The sequence below is a fragment of the Haemaphysalis longicornis genome, unplaced genomic scaffold, assembly GCF_048455015.1.
Source record: "Haemaphysalis longicornis isolate Haplotype H1 unplaced genomic scaffold, Haemaphysalis longicornis Haplotype H1 scaffold_2, whole genome shotgun sequence".
Taxonomy (NCBI): Eukaryota; Metazoa; Arthropoda; class Arachnida; order Ixodida; family Ixodidae; genus Haemaphysalis; species Haemaphysalis longicornis.
This window is the reverse complement of record NW_027526295.1, coordinates 265414783-265430188: the sequence shown is the minus strand read 5'-3', so window position 1 is coordinate 265430188 and position 15406 is coordinate 265414783. Positions and strand designations below refer to the sequence as shown.

Sequence of the window (15406 nt, the reverse complement as noted above, 5' to 3'; positions counted from 1 at the left end):
CTTGTGAAGGTCATTAACATGGGACGGACGTAGATCATACACTAAGAAGCTGTAGCATAATCGTCCATGTGCCACTGCGCGAGCGAGCATGGTACAAGCGTGTTGGTGCGCCCCACCATATTTACTGGACAACCGGGTGACCAGGTGTAAACGCCAGGTCTTCTTAAGTTGGGCTACCCATTGTTTCGGGCTTTTGCAACTGCTAACGGGAACTGCGTCTCGGGAAGGGACCGCGAACTGCGTCTCAGGAAGTAAACACGTCATTGTCGAGCGCATGATGTCCCCGCTGCTATGGCGTTATCTCGCAGCGTGTCGCCACCACCCAGCATTTCTCACTGCCTCCCCCCCACAGTTTCGCCATGCGTTGCCGCAGAGGAGCACCTCGCACCGCCTCGGAATACCGCCCTCCCCCGCACACTCTCGCCCTACTTTCCTGTCCCGTTTTTTTTTCTGCCTTCGGTTCTCCCTTCTTTCGCTCGGTAATGAGGACAACACCGTCGTCATGCTACAGTAGCCGGAGCCAAAGTGCTGCGAGCCAAAATGCTGTTCGATAAAGTTCTAGAACGAAGCTAGCCACGAGCACAGCGTGCCACGGGATCGCTCTACTGGCGCGTGGCTCAGACAGACGGTTGGTTTGTATCTCAATAGCCGGTCACCTGGTTTTCTTGTTCCCTTCACCGCAGATGTAAACACTGAGAAAGAAACTACCATTCAGTACTGTTACATTGGCTAAGGGGTCCCCGAACCAGGCTTCGTCGCCTTTGTCATGTTGTGGTAGCGTGGGTGGGGAACGAACGGCGAGCATCAGCACCTGCCTTGGTGTTGGCGGCAAAGAGCCGAAGGCAACGCCTACCGGTTTTACTGCATGACAATGGATGAGCAGCGATGGTACAGGAACAGCGCCATTCCGGGCGAGCTTGCAGCATGACTCGAACAGAGCAACAACAAGATCTGATGCTGTCAACTGGTGAAACGCGCTCCAAAGGTGCGCGTATTTAAAACCCGATGCGCCAATGGTCACTCAGCTTTCGCAGTGCTTTGAAGCCGCCCGAGCACAATGCACACGCGCAAGAACACTCTTTCCTGGGTTCGCAAGAACTGGCGCACGTTGACTCTGAGGCCTGAGAAAGGGCGGAGAGCTGATCTCGGCGAGCGGAGTCTGCTCACAGGTTTAAGTCTCTACACACGCCCAATTGTCCCTCATTTTGCAACAGCACCGGTCGTGAGTCATAGCAGCAAGCGCCCGCGCGGCGGAAACGCTCCTGCGTGTCATAGCTGGTTTGAGGAGGGCGGCTTCACCGTCAAGCAAACGAAGTTGCCTCGCACAACATCAGCCTTGCAGCACGCACGCACAGCGTAGCGGCGCGCTGAATCACAACATTACATGGAACACTCCTAAAATTTGGTACAAAAATGTGCCTCAAGCATTCACGCTAATAACAAATCAGCGCTCTCACAAGCTGATTCCCCAAAAAAGCATTTATTGGCAGAAAGTCACACGTTTTGTCAATTCAGTTTCTTCTATGAAGCGTGTTCTCCGATCACACTTCCCGCTCACGAAGGTACTATTATCAAGAAGCGTGAAACACCAGCAGTACGCACAGGAACGGACGGAAAAGTAATCTCAGCCGAGAAGTTTATTGACCGTTATTAAAAGGCGCCGCAGCCATGCACATGCGTCGGCAATTGCTGCGTGCGCTGGTTAAGCTTTTCTGGTAAGGACAAGGTCTTGTTGGGCCGCGACCAGGAACAGGCTTGATCCTATGCTGTCGATGTTAACTTTCGAGGGCTCATTGTTGGGGGCGGCCCATGTGACTCTCTGCATGAGTCGCACGAGTATGTAGAACATGTCCACGTGAGCCAGCTTCTCGCCAGGACAGGTCCTGGGGCCCAAGCCGAAGCTTAGCAGGGGCCCAACGTCCTTGCGGAGAGCCCCGGTCGAGGGGTCCAGGAACCTCTCTGGGCGAAATATCTCAGGCTCGTCCCATAGCTTTGGATCGTGGTTGACCCCGTAGATGTTGTAAATGATGCCGGTGTCCTTGGGTATGGTCAGTCCGCCTGCTCGCGAAACGGTAGACAAGAAGAACGAGCACACATAAAGATATTTACAAAGTTATAAAGCTGCTAAACATTTACGCTGTTGTCCGAAGTGGCACAACCGTTGCTTCAAAGTAAAATTTTTGAATGTGAAGATGCCTTGAGGCGATTCTCCTCAAGCCTCGTGTTCCTGTTTATCGTTATATCAAAGGATGCGATGCATGACAGGCTACGGCAAACGTAATAAATGTAAATATGCGCGTGCGTCGTGACGAAAACTTCATCAGAGCCTAGTCTTAACGTTACGTGGGCATACTGGGGAAAACATTATGCTGCTGAGAGGAGAATCGGGATCATCCCCGCATCCTTCTGCTCGCATGCACGACTCCTTAGTCGCCGAGTCACTGCGGCTGGTTCTGACTTTCTTGCCTCAAATTTCCTGATAACACGTTTGCCTTAAAACAAGTGACTCAAAATCCCATCCCAAATTTGATCTAATTAAGAGTAATAAATGTTGTAATCATTGGGTTTTTCTGGCAGCCGTCCACGCGTAACGTGCGCTCGGGTGCCCATTTGACAAACGCATATACATGACCTGGGTTCCTATTTTATGCTGTTTCTTCCTCTTCCTAGGGACGCGACAACTCTGCTGTATCTGATCTCTTGTTAAATACGTTCGTCATTTGGAAAGCAGCACTCAGAAAGTGTTTCCTGAGAAAGCATGACTAGTTACTGAGCAACATAGGCGTAAGTTTCTGCTCACCGACTGTGGTGTTGGTCGAAGTGTTGTGTGGCAGGCCGAATGGAGCGACTGGGTGAAATCTCAACGTTTCAAGCAGACACGCCACGGTGAACGGAAGGTTGGCTCTGTCTCCGTAGATGGGCGGGCGGCGCCCTGGGAAGCAGACGCCGCTAGCATTTAATCAGCATTGCACTCTGACACCCTCAAAGCTGGGGGCTCGCATTGTGTGGAATAGCTGCCAGACAAGGCCATGGGTGCGATCTGAAAATGCGCGCTACACGTTCCCTGGGCCGTGCCTAAACAATCTTGGTAAATCAAAAATGAAGGAAATACCCCTATCAACGATGGCCCTCCCATTAACCGACGCAGATCTTCAACGTCAGTTTACGTCCAACCCTGAGTTGCTTAAAGTCCCTCATGCCCTATCCAGAAGCTTGACTCAGCTTGGGTGGGGGCTAGACCACCACTGTATGACTGCGTTAAAACAGAGCTAAAACCTGAGTCCGTTGATGTTTCACTCGCGAAAATGTTTTCGCATCGTTCTCCTGTGCGTACTAAATTAAATATTTCTCTCCTACGTCAACACTTTGAAACAACTCAATTACGGGCAACCCAAGCATTGCGCATGCGCTGTAAGCCTTTGGCAACAGCGGTGGAACCCTCGGGTATAGTAGTGGTAGACACGGGCTCCCATGTTAGCCTTAAATGCAATGCAAACAATACACATCGTAAGTGGGAAGTTCGCCTGCCTGCTATCAACTGTCTCTAGTCTTAGTGATAACGTCGTGGTTGCGGAATTATTGCCTTACCAATTTTTTCGTCAATCTCCTTTTTAATACGGTCTTGATACGCCGGCTCCTGCGCCAATCTCAGCGTTAGAAACTGCAATGTCCTTGCTGAAGTATCCGACGCGGCTGGAACATGCGAACGAGAAAATAGTAATAAAAACATATGATGTCAGTAGTCTTATTGATTGGTAATGTGTAACCTTCTCTGTGTAAATACGAAATACTTCGTATTAGTTGTTAAATGCCTTGTTAACTGCCAAGGACACTTATTCAGGAACCGTAGTTGGGCTTCAACATGCATGGGGGCTCTAAAACTGAAATGGTTTTACCCGAAACGTGCTTACCACCAAAGATATCGATGATAACTTGAATCATATTCGCCTTGGTCAGGTACTGCGCATCGCTTTTTTCTTCAAGCACTGCTTCTTCACGGGAGGCGAGCATGGCATGCGTGAAGTTATCTGCCTTTCCTGGGAAGCAGAGAAGAAAAAACAAACCAATGTTTTCAGCAGTTTAGGATATACAATGCGTTAAGAGAATTTTGTTTTCCGTGTACGATGTAACACGTGTGACCTAGCTCTGTAACGTATACTAAGAAGAATAACGCTCAACGTTAATTGCCCCGCAAATTTATGTTTAAAGTTACCTGGAGTGTAGGCGGCTTCAGCCCTGCTGTAGAGTTCGTCCGTTAGCGCAACATATTCTTTTGTGATGGCTTCAGCCTTTTTTTCCTTGCTTCTGTAAAGGATTCCCATCCAGGGCACGATGTCGCTCGGCAGACCGTCGGGGACGGTTTGAAAGAATTCTTCGTTGATGCGCTGGAGGCGACGGATCTCATCACCACCCTTGTCAAATCTGCGCAACAGGTTTAAGGTGCCCAACGCATTAGCAATACTTAAAACGTTAATTAGAAGAAAGAAAAGGAGAGGATTATCGATGCCGATTATATTGCTCGTGGTTTCATGCTTGACGGTGAGATGCAGCTTGCTGTCGCTTGTTTTTTTTTTTGTTTTTTTTGCCATAGCGTTACATTTCCCAAGTATATGCAATTCCGCGTAGCCTCCAATTTCATTGTAATAGGGAGGCGAAGCTAAAGTTTGCCCGGCGAGGGAAGCGCTGCCCTCTCCCCAGAGGGGGAGTACGCCGGGCCGGCGGCCTATTCGGCACGTGCTTTTTTCGCTGCGCGCGTGCTGCATTTCTCGCGATAGGAAGAGGGCTGGGTGAAATTTTCCTTCGACTTATGAAAGCATACACATTAGCACGTGTCCAGTATGTTCGGTTTACACGTAGAGTAGTTACTGAGTTCATTTTTGTCGACGTTTGTCTTGTCGTCTGCTACAGACGCGCCGCCTGCTTCCCGCCGCTCGACCGGCAGACTGCCCCACGATTTTAAGGGGGGAAACGCGTTGTTCGGCGGTCGTCGGTTGCTCTTTTCTTCTGCAAGGCGACAGCTGTTCAGCTGGTCACAGCGTACTTTTCTCTTGTTTGTTACTCCCTTCGCGTGCTCGCGCTTCTGACATCCGGACTTTCTGGACTGCAGAAACACTGACGCTTGCAAGAAATGTAAGATAAACGTGATTGATTATGGTTCATAGGTTATTTCTTACTCTTGAAACAATCAGCTGCATCCTATAAAAACGCATTAGAAAGGCACACGCTAATAAGGGGTGCGCTGACAGCGCCGCATTTCCATTTTACTTGTCCTTGAAGAAATTTTTGTTTGCAATTTTGTCACCCGCTTGGAGTACAAGTATGGGTTAGCGTGTCAGTTCGCGGAAACAACAGAACAGCTTGTGGCGTATAACTTTTAATTACTATAATATACAGAATTTGATGTATACCTCTTCTAATTACCAGTATTGCTAAATGTGGGAAAAAGGCGAACAACGCAGCAATCGAGTCCAGAACACAAGTCACAATGACAAGACGGACCAGAGCTACTACACCCAGGTAAATCGCTAGAAACTATTTTTTTTTACCCATGCAAAATGTCAACCTATTGTGTTATATTTGGACGATATCGAACGGCACCAGCTAAACAACTCCGAAGTTCATTTATTATAGCGGAAAACAATCATTGGCAGTATGTATTAAAAAAAGTGTAGAGGGGAGGACTCGTTAGAACACTAGTTCGCATTTTTAAAGCCGGGTAATGTAAACTGAAAGCACACATATACAAACAAAAATGTGTCAACTTATTTCACCTTTCGAACCGCAGTGATCCATGCTTACCGTCTATCCTTTTGGTGCGCCTTCGCGGGGAATATGCAGAATTTAACGAATGGATCCTCTTCTTTCGCCTTGTTACTGTCGTGGCAGCTGACCATGCAACAATGTGGGGTTATTTTTTCGCTTTCAGTTTCATCTTTTCGTTTCGGGCTAGTGAGGAGTGTTCCCGCCGCTCTTTGTACGTGCTGGCTTAAGTGGCTCGCGCAGCCGGCGGTCTCTTTGTCGCATTCGTGAGAGGAGGCTGGATGCCTCAGGCGGTGCGGGAGACAGCGCGAGCTGCGCGTGCACTTGCCAGACGCGGAGGAGCGGGCCGGGAGGCGTTCGAGCGGCGCGTAGCAGGCGGCGCGTCTGTAGCAGACGACAAGACAAACGTCGACAAAAATGAACTCAGTAACTACTCGTCGTGTAAACCGAACTTGCTGGACACGTGCTAATGTGTATGCTTTCATAAGTCGAAAGAAAATTTTACCCAGCCCTCTTCCTAGCGCGAGAAATGAAGCACGCGCGCAGCGAAAAAAGCACGTGCCGAATAGGCCGCCGGCCCGGCATACTCCCCCTCCGGGGAGAGTGCAGCGCCACCCGGCGATCGTTCCGGAGCCTATACTAATTGAAGTTAGGGCAAGAAAATGACGATTGCTGCTACCACTGCTACAAAGTGCATTTACCTCACGAAATTTATCCAAACTACGCAAAAAAATGCATGCCGGGCAGCACCACTATGCACAGTTTCCCAATAATTTTGGTTTTCGCCAGATGCCCCAGCAAGGCGTAACAACTCTAGAAGGATGACAAATAAGTGCATCCACAAATAAGTTAGACTTCTATTTCGAGATAGTGCGCCTGATGCTAAGAATATTTTATTTAGGACCGAGGGAGAATACTGCCGAAGGCCTCCAGAAGCAAATATATGTTATTTATCCCAATTCTACTGCATTTCACTTGCTCTAAATTCCAACAAACGAGACCATTGCGGTTCTCTTTTTGTCGTAGAAAAGCCTGTTCTAAGAGGTCCCCGTGGTTAGTGTTACAGCTTCGGCCTCCCCAGAATGTTGATACGCTGTTGATACACATGAGGAACAAACTAAATCAAGTGGAGTTCCGGTTGGTTGCCCCTTCCTCTTATCTTTCAGGCCAAGCGAAAGACTTGCAGCCGACAACGCTTATTCGTTCGGTTCCAGGTTCTGCGCCGACACCTGGCCTATACCAACCACAGAGAAATCGTCAAAGGAAGAAGGAAAGCAAACACGCGGACTCACTTTGTGCCGTAGACAGATGTGCCTATGAGGTTGAAGAGGATGAAATAAAACGGCTCCTTTGAGTCGATGAGTTGGGGTCCTTCTTTTAACGAATCGACGTATGCATCCACAACGGAAGTGCAAAGTGTTTCCAACTGTTCGCTCACAGCATACTTCCTGCAGAAAAGTAAAGTAGAGTGAATGTACTGAAAAAGGGTCCAAATACCTCACCTGCACGCTCTTGGCGAAATAAAAATCCAGCCGAACAAGACGATTATATTAAGCTTCAGATACGTTAAAATGCAATTCAGCGCACATCAAGAAATTGGAACCAGAGAACACAAAAGGACAGACAGCAGACTAGAATGTGCATACAGTGCTAGACGAATGTTTGATGTGGTAAAAAATATTTGACGCCATGTTGCCCACGTGGTGAGGTTTGAAATCATCTCACCTCACAGCCAGAAGAGCCACTTTTCGTAACGCTTTCCATCGTGGATTGTAATCCTCGAACATGATGTCGTGATCGTTCTGAACTTGCAGAGCACCTGCAAGAAACGGTACAATTAGCTGATGCAAAACCTTGGTCAGCCACATAAATCAGTTGATAAGACACCTAGGTCACAGTAATTTCCAAATGGACTCACGGCATTGCAATGAAGGTGATTTCTTGGCCAGCGATGACAATGCCGCCAGCGTTTTTGATCGCCGTGTCCATATGTTTCATATTTTTTAGATTGTTCGTACGTACATGTGTCACATGAATACCCACTCACAAAAATGCACAGACATTCGCTTTTGTCCTCCTCAAGCGTACATCACGAACGAACATGCACGAACGTAGATCAACACGCGCACAAAAGCACGCACAACACAGCACAACGCACATAACATAACATAACGTACAAATACACATGAGCAAGCACGTACAGTTTCTGTCAAACTTTTCTAGGCCAAGCCAAATATTTTTGCCAACAATGAGATCAAACCACAAACTTAACGTTTAACTGTGTCCAAAACATTTTATAACCATACGAAAAAGGGTGTATTCTCTTCCTTTTTAGGGTAAAATGTTTCGGCCCCACTTGAAAGATAACCTTCTACTTTGATGTTTTTGTGACCTATGCACCTTTGCCATGGCCTAGAAAATTTTGGCAAAGACTACATTTATGAACAAATGAAATGCGAACACGAAAATATCAACCCATCCGCATAATTGAAAAATACTGTTCATCCACATTTCCCAACTTCGTTACTGTAATAAATCCACGCGCGTCAATTTGGCCTACGTTAAAAGAAATCGCGCTATTTGTGTGGTTCGTAATTCCGTGTTCGCATTTCATATGTCAATTACTTCACACCCACGTAGGAGCACAACAGCAAGACGAACTCACCCATTTTGGTCGGAAAGCGGCCGGAAAACTCGTGCCGTCTGTCGAGGAAGGCTTCTCGTATGACGGCGTAGCTGTTGAGCACCACCATCGGTTTTTCGCCCATCCAGAGGGTGAAGACATCTCCGTAGGATGAGGACCACTCGGTCGCCTTTACCCAAAGGTTCTTCACTTTTCGAAGCGCTGGAGGGAGGAAAACCGCTCAGCAAGAAACCCAATATTTATAACACGTGCCAAAGGTTCTAAAACTTACGACTCATTGCATGAAAAGAAAAACAAAGATTTCCCTTCGCTTCTAGAAACTTCCCTTCACAAGAAAATAGGAAACCACTGGTCACATCAGCTACCAGGGGCTTAATTCTCTAAAGCGACGCGAGCCATTTGTAAGCGCGCGGTGTTGGCATGCAGATGCATGTATTCTTGGGTCAGGGCATCGCATGTGGAGGCTGGAAACTGTAGAAAACACGAGGTGCGCCCCCCAGGTGTACGAGGTCCTTGTACAAAACGACGCACAACCAATGACCTTCGCTTTTCGCTTCGCTTCGTTTTGGACGAGAGGCAACTGCAGCGTGCACCAGAACAACGCGCTGTGTGTTTTCTACAGTTTCGCACCTCCCCAAGCAATTGCTCAACCCAGTAATGCATGCATTTGCATACCAACACCGCGTCGCTTCAAAACGATGCCCGTCATTTTAAAGAATTGAGCTCCAGCAGGCACGTCTTGAGGCATACTTGAAACTCGTGTTGCAGGCGCAGCTTGAACAAAAGAAAAAATAAAGGGGACGAAAGTGTGGATACTACAATGGTTTATTTCTTCAATTCTGCGTCAGGATGAATGTGCCGCAACGGAAATTTTAGCTGTGAGGGCCGATTTCTCAATCCTCCTTACATCGGGCCCGTTCCAAAGTTTTCCACATATTTCCGCTGCCGTTAATTGCTTGTTAGCAACGTTTTAGTAACCATGCACACGTCGTTTATTACAACCCGTTCGGAGAAGTGAAGCTTCGTAGGCGTGCTCTTTTTTGCAAATTGTTAAATAAAATGCTTCCTTTCGAAGTTTCGTTTCTAAACCGACAGAAATGAAGGGAGGGCGTGGTTAGTTACGATGATTGGATTCTTTCAATGTCCCCTTGTTTTCAAGGCACTAAGTAATAAGCGGTCATTTCTGCGCAACATTAAACAAGACGTCTTAGCAGGTTTGCTTTTCTATTAGCTGAGATGAAACTTTTCAACGCCGTCAGTGCTTTGTTTGCATTCATCCAAGCGCACTGCGCAGCTTGCCACGAACTTTGAGATGAAGAGATTTTGGGAGAGGATACTTGCATTGAACGCCTCTCTTTTCACAAGTGAGGGAGTGGAGGCATTAGCGGGCCGCTAAGAAAGAAACGGTGCTCAATTGTCCCCATGTCATTTGGCGCCACTACCCCAGCCTCTTTGCCGTCGAAATGGATTCAGCAAGGCAATAAAGAGGACGGGAGCAAGGTTCAGTTACTCACTGAGCAGGTTGCCCACCACCGGGTAAGGAAACGGTCCTTTGGGGTACTTGGACACCTTGTGGTAGAAACGGCCCACAAAGTACGTGAGCACGAAGACGAGCGCTGTGCTCAGCACCCGCCAGTCCAGGAGGAGAGCGTACTCCTCTCGAAGGGGGCTCATCGCGACTGCGAGGCTGCCGCGACGCTGCCAGATAAACGAGATAAGTGCGAGTTTAGGACGGACGGCTCCCGATGGCACGCGCCGCCGGTCTGGCAGAGATGATACGGCCGACTCTTCGAGGTGTCCTGGGTACAAGGAACGAGGTAGATTAAGCGACCTTTTTTTATGCATTGGATGTCTGGATGTCTCCATTCAAAGCACGCCAAAGATCAACTGGAATGGTGGCCAAATTATGTGGTAGTGAATTTGCCAGGCTCTCTTAAATTCATGCAAAAAGATATTTTCAACGACCATTGAAACTCTACGCAGTGCGGTCGAAGTGGGTGGTGGTTGGTGTCGGGCCGGGGCAGTCGTCAGTACCAAGTTCATTGAAGAAAGAAAAACTTTACACAAGTGTTTACATCGTTCCGGATATGAGGGAGCAGGCAGTGCGCTACCTGCGCGCTCAAGATTATGTAAACATGGTGTGGTCCTCCCCTTTCTTCCTTTCTCCCCGACGTGGGCAGGAACACACCAATCAGAAAAATCCATGGCGCTGAAACGTCCCGCAAATACCACGGCCGCTGGATGAAAGGCGCCCTCCCATCCAGCGGCCGTGCAAATACATTCACACAGAGGGGGCACGCTTCCCTCTCTCACAGTAGGCTCCCTAAAAACGGGTGAACGTCTAGTTGACTTCGGTAAGGCAACCTGCCGAGGTTCTAAGTCGTCGGGTCTAGCAATGTCGAAGCTTCGGGAAGACATCTGGGATCCCCTCTTGTACACTACGGTCAGCGGCTCGTCGACTATGGCGCCCAGGGCGTCGTTGATCACGTCACTAAAGGAGATCACGTCAACCTCCGCTGCCAAGAGGGAGGAGCTACGCGAGGGTTTTGTCAGCTCGCCTGACCGTTTCTGATCATTAGGGCGTCATTCGGCCAAGTGGGGACTTGGGTCGCCAAAGTCGCGGAAAGCGCGTATGTCTGGCAGAAGCACAGGTCACCACCTCGTAGTGCGCCATTGTAGATATCCCAGGTCGTTTCCAGCCGATGATGGGTGCACCTGGTAGACGAATGGTTCGGGTGTTCGGATCCGAAGAACAGAGGAAGGTGTCGCAACACCACTGATAGCCGTGGTCATCTGAACCTCATTTTTTGAAACGTCTGTATCTTCAATAAATATTGGCGCTACAATTGATAGTTTATTTCTTCCGAAATGTATGGCTTCAGCACCACGTTCTCGGGTGACTTTCGACGCCGCAGGTATTCTAAAGTAAAATAAATAGCACAGACGGCCACAGAATGGAGAGTTTGGCCAGTTGGTCGAAGTTGACGACCTTAAGAGATAAACAGTGCGAAATGACCTATACAGATTTAAAGAAGGAAAATGTGCTCAAGGCTTGAAGAGTCAGAGCAAAAAGCACTTGCGATGTGTCCCTCTCTAACTCGGCTGATGTGGTGTCGCACATTTTTTTTTTCTCAACAAAAAATTACTTCAACTGGGCATCCACAATACGGGGGAAGAATTCCAAGAAGCGCATCGAATTTCTCAATTCGCACGCCTCCAACTCGCCACCACGGTATGAGCGACACTCCGCCGGCCAGGGTATTCGACCTACGTTTATTCCGCGAACTTCAAATTTATTTATTTATTTATTTATTTATTTATTTATTTATTTATTTATTTGGAGTGCTCACCAACAGCGCAAGGCCTTCTCGGGTGAAGCACTGAGTACATGAAATATAAGGCATACAAAAGACAACATGTAGGAAGGGAAATAAATCAAAAATGGGTAGAAATAAATATGTGGATATACATATAAAGACGGAGAGTGATCAAAAAATCGAAAACATTTTCTGAACAACAATAGCTCTGATGCCGTGGGAAGAGGATGGCCTAATGAACATAAAGAAGCAAAAGCAAGGGGGTGCCTTTGGCGCAGAAACACAAGAACACAGGTAGAAGTGCATGTTCGACCTGTATACGACACGTGCATTCAAAATGTCAAATTTTTCAAGGAGCGTTTAAAAAGAACTATGTCATTGCAAAAAATGTCGATGGAAGATAAAAACAGACTGTTATAGGCATGTTGACATCGGTTAGCTGGTGCCAGGATCACTGTTCTCTTAACGTGGAAGCAGCCATGCGGCCGCAGTGGTCTGCGTGGCACTAGCAGGTGAACAGAGCTTGCAAGGCAAGGGCAGCCAAACTTGGAATGAATGCAGTTAAAAAGAAAAATTAGGTCACGCCTCGATCGCCATATAGATAGCTCATTAAGATTCAGGAGCATTAGAAGACCACCATGGAGATAATGGCTCACTGGTGAGAAAGAGAGAGAGAGAAATAAACATTTATTGTCTGAAAAGACCAGCTGGGACTTGGTCCTTGCTGGTCCGAGGTGTTAGGTCTCCTCAGCCCAGGAAACCTCTGGCGGTGGCTGCCGTCTTCGCCCGGGTCACTACATTCTTCTGGTTCTCCAGATTCTCGTAGACGAGCAGTGCCTCCCACTTTTCAGCAATGTTGTGTTGACCGGTTGTATGCGCACTTGCAATATCTTGTGGTGCGGCAGTCAGGGTTGTTGAGGATGCTTCGCTATCCACAGGCGGGTCTAGGCGGCGGTATTCGCAAGGGCACTCCAGGATCACGTGCGGCAAGATGTCGGAGTAACGGTAAAATACGGTTCTAGTGAAGCGCTTCTGAATCCTTTCTAGACGAATAGGTGACGAAGGGCTTAAGCAATTTAGGACTGCCATCACGCGAAAAATTCTTCTTGTGCCTGCCAAAGAGTTAACCGAGTAGGTGACTTTCAACCAGCCGTCGAAGGCTACCATGCAGCCAATAGGGCCTTGTTGCTCCTACTCTGAGTCACAAATAGAGGAAAGCTGTATTTTTGCCAAGCAGAAATTGTGCCGCGGGAAACGACGTTAACCAAGCCATTGCTGCTTTCGCCGAATTTATTGAATACGTGCCTCACTTTCCTTGGAAGAGTGATCCATAAGCCGGGACTACTAGCCGTGGAGTTGACCTGTGATGGTTAACCAAAACCAGATGTGGGTCCTTTTTTCGAATTAATTGGTGAATTTTTAGCGCTTTTGTTTCAGAGCATCGACTTACGTGAAACTTTGGCCGGCGAAATTCCTTGAAAAGTTTTTCCGGCCAACGCCATTCTTGGGTTGTACACCCGTTAATATACGCGTCAAGTTGTCATCCACCCTGGAATGAAACCGGACGCGTTCACATTCACGTCCACTGCCGCTTTATGGAGGCAAAATAGTTTTTCATGGTATAATACATATATCTGCCGTACATGGAGGAAAGCTACAGCTGTGAGTGTCCTCCTTAACAATTAATTTAGTTCTTTCTCAACTATGCTCCTTTTCTGACACAGTTGTAGATGTGCGTAGGACAAAAATGAACATGATTCCTTCTCGCGTTTCCTTCCGTCTTCTCCCTTGGTATATTTCGCAGGCCGCTGAATAAAACCACAAGTTTTATAAAACCACCAGCGCCGTGTGTTGTCTTTCTTCGCGCTGTCTATTAGCGCTGTTTTGTATTAAATTAATTTGCTTCTTAAACATGCGTGCCCTATACAGAGGAGAAACCAACTTGCATAGCAAAATCCCAAACAGAATTAACATTGCGAGGAAGAGCGTTTGCTTAGTCTCAGAGTTAAAATATAATCGCTTCTAAGCAGATCGACGTCTGCTTAGTATCCGACGCCTGCACAGTTGAACGTGAAAGGGAAATTTGCGGAGCATGCCCGTACGAGGCTGAAATGAGTATGACGACGTGCAGTCATTCACTACTGCTGAGAGGTGAATTTTTGAATGAGAACGCTTCGAATTCCGCAAACTGTGCAGAGTGAGTGAGTGAGTGAGTGAGTGAGTGAGTGAGTGAGTGAGTGAGTGAGTGAGTGAGTGAGTGAGTGAGTGAGTGAGTGAGTGAGTGAGTGAGTGAGTGAGTGAGTGAGTGAGTGAGTGAGTGAGTGAGTGAGTGAGTGAGTGAGTGAGTGAGTGAGTGAGTGAGTGAGTGAGTGAGTGAGTGAGTGAGTGAGTGAGTGAGTGAGTGAGTGAGTGAGTGAGTGAGTGAGTGAGTGAGTGAGTGAGTGAGTGAGTGAGTGAGTGAGTGAGTGAGTGAGTGAGTGAGTGAGTGAGTGAGTGAGTGAGTGAGTGAGTGAGTGAGTGAGTGAGTGAGTGAGTGAGTGAGTGAGTGAGTGAGTGAGTGAGTGAGTGAGTGAGTGAGTGAGTGAGTGAGTGAGTGAGTGAGTGAGTGAGTGAGTGAGTGAGTGAGTGAGTGAGTGAGTGAGTGAGTGAGTGAGTGAGTGAGTGAGTGAGTGAGTGAGTGAGTGAGTGAGTGAGTGAGTGAGTGAGTGAGTGAGTGAGTGAGTGAGTGAGTGAGTGAGTGAGTGAGTGAGTGAGTGAGTGAGTGAGTGAGTGAGTGAGTGAGTGAGTGAGTGAGTGAGTGAGTGAGTGAGTGAGTGAGTGAGTGAGTGAGTGAGTGAGTGAGTGAGTGAGTGAGTGAGTGAGTGAGTGAGTGAGTGAGTGAGTGAGTGAGTGAGTGAGTGAGTGAGTGAGTGAGTGAGTGAGTGAGTGAGTGAGTGAGTGAGTGAGTGAGTGAGTGAGTGAGTGAGTGAGTGAGTGAGTGAGTGAGTGAGTGAGTGAGTGAGTGAGTGAGTGAGTGAGTGAGTGAGTGAGTGAGTGAGTGAGTGAGTGAGTGAGTGAGTGAGTGAGTGAGTGAGTGAGTGAGTGAGTGAGTGAGTGAGTGAGTGAGTGAGTGAGTGAGTGAGTGAGTGAGTGAGTGAGTGAGTGAGTGAGTGAGTGAGTGAGTGAGTGAGTGAGTGAGTGAGTGAGTGAGTGAGTGAGTGAGTGAGTGAGTGAGTGAGTGAGTGAGTGAGTGAGTGAGTGAGTGAGTGAGTGAGTGAGTGAGTGAGTGAGTGAGTGAGTGAGTGAGTGAGTGAGTGAGTGAGTGAGTGAGTGAGTGAGTGAGTGAGTGAGTGAGTGAGTGAGTGAGTGAGTGAGTGAGTGAGTGAGTGAGTGAGTGAGTGAGTGAGTGAGTGAGTGAGTGAGTGAGTGAGTGAGTGAGTGAGTGCTCTTCGACGTATTCCGGCAGTTACCCCGCCTGAAAAGCCCGTGTCAAAATTGCTTGCGGGAAATAACCATGAGAGTTGCAAAGCTTTGTGTCGATCAAACAGTACAAAACAATGCACAAAAGATGTCTTACGCAAGGATCCAGTGTCCGTTTGGAAATAGGAAAGTAATGTTGAGATATAAGTTTAATCTATCGGCCGTTTCTTTGCGTGATTGGGAAGGAATTTTCCTTTGCAATTACCATAAACACCTTTTTTTGTTG

General features: G+C 47.8%; 1 protein-coding gene across 1 annotated transcript; it reads right to left on the bottom strand.

Annotated features, from left to right (window-relative positions):
• Positions 1-1619: 1619 nt before the first annotated feature.
• Positions 1620-10176, bottom strand: LOC144170638 (cytochrome P450 1A1-like). Its single transcript, XM_077700564.1, has 9 exons — positions 9919-10176; positions 8426-8605; positions 7486-7579; positions 7053-7208; positions 4214-4422; positions 3912-4037; positions 3589-3693; positions 2801-2932; positions 1620-2058 (listed from the first exon to the last, which is right to left on the bottom strand). The coding sequence occupies exons 1-9, from the start codon at positions 10076-10078 to the stop codon at positions 1703-1705; spliced, it is 1518 nt and encodes a 505-aa protein (XP_077556690.1). The 5' UTR covers positions 10079-10176; the 3' UTR covers positions 1620-1702.
• Positions 10177-15406: the final 5230 nt, after the last annotated feature.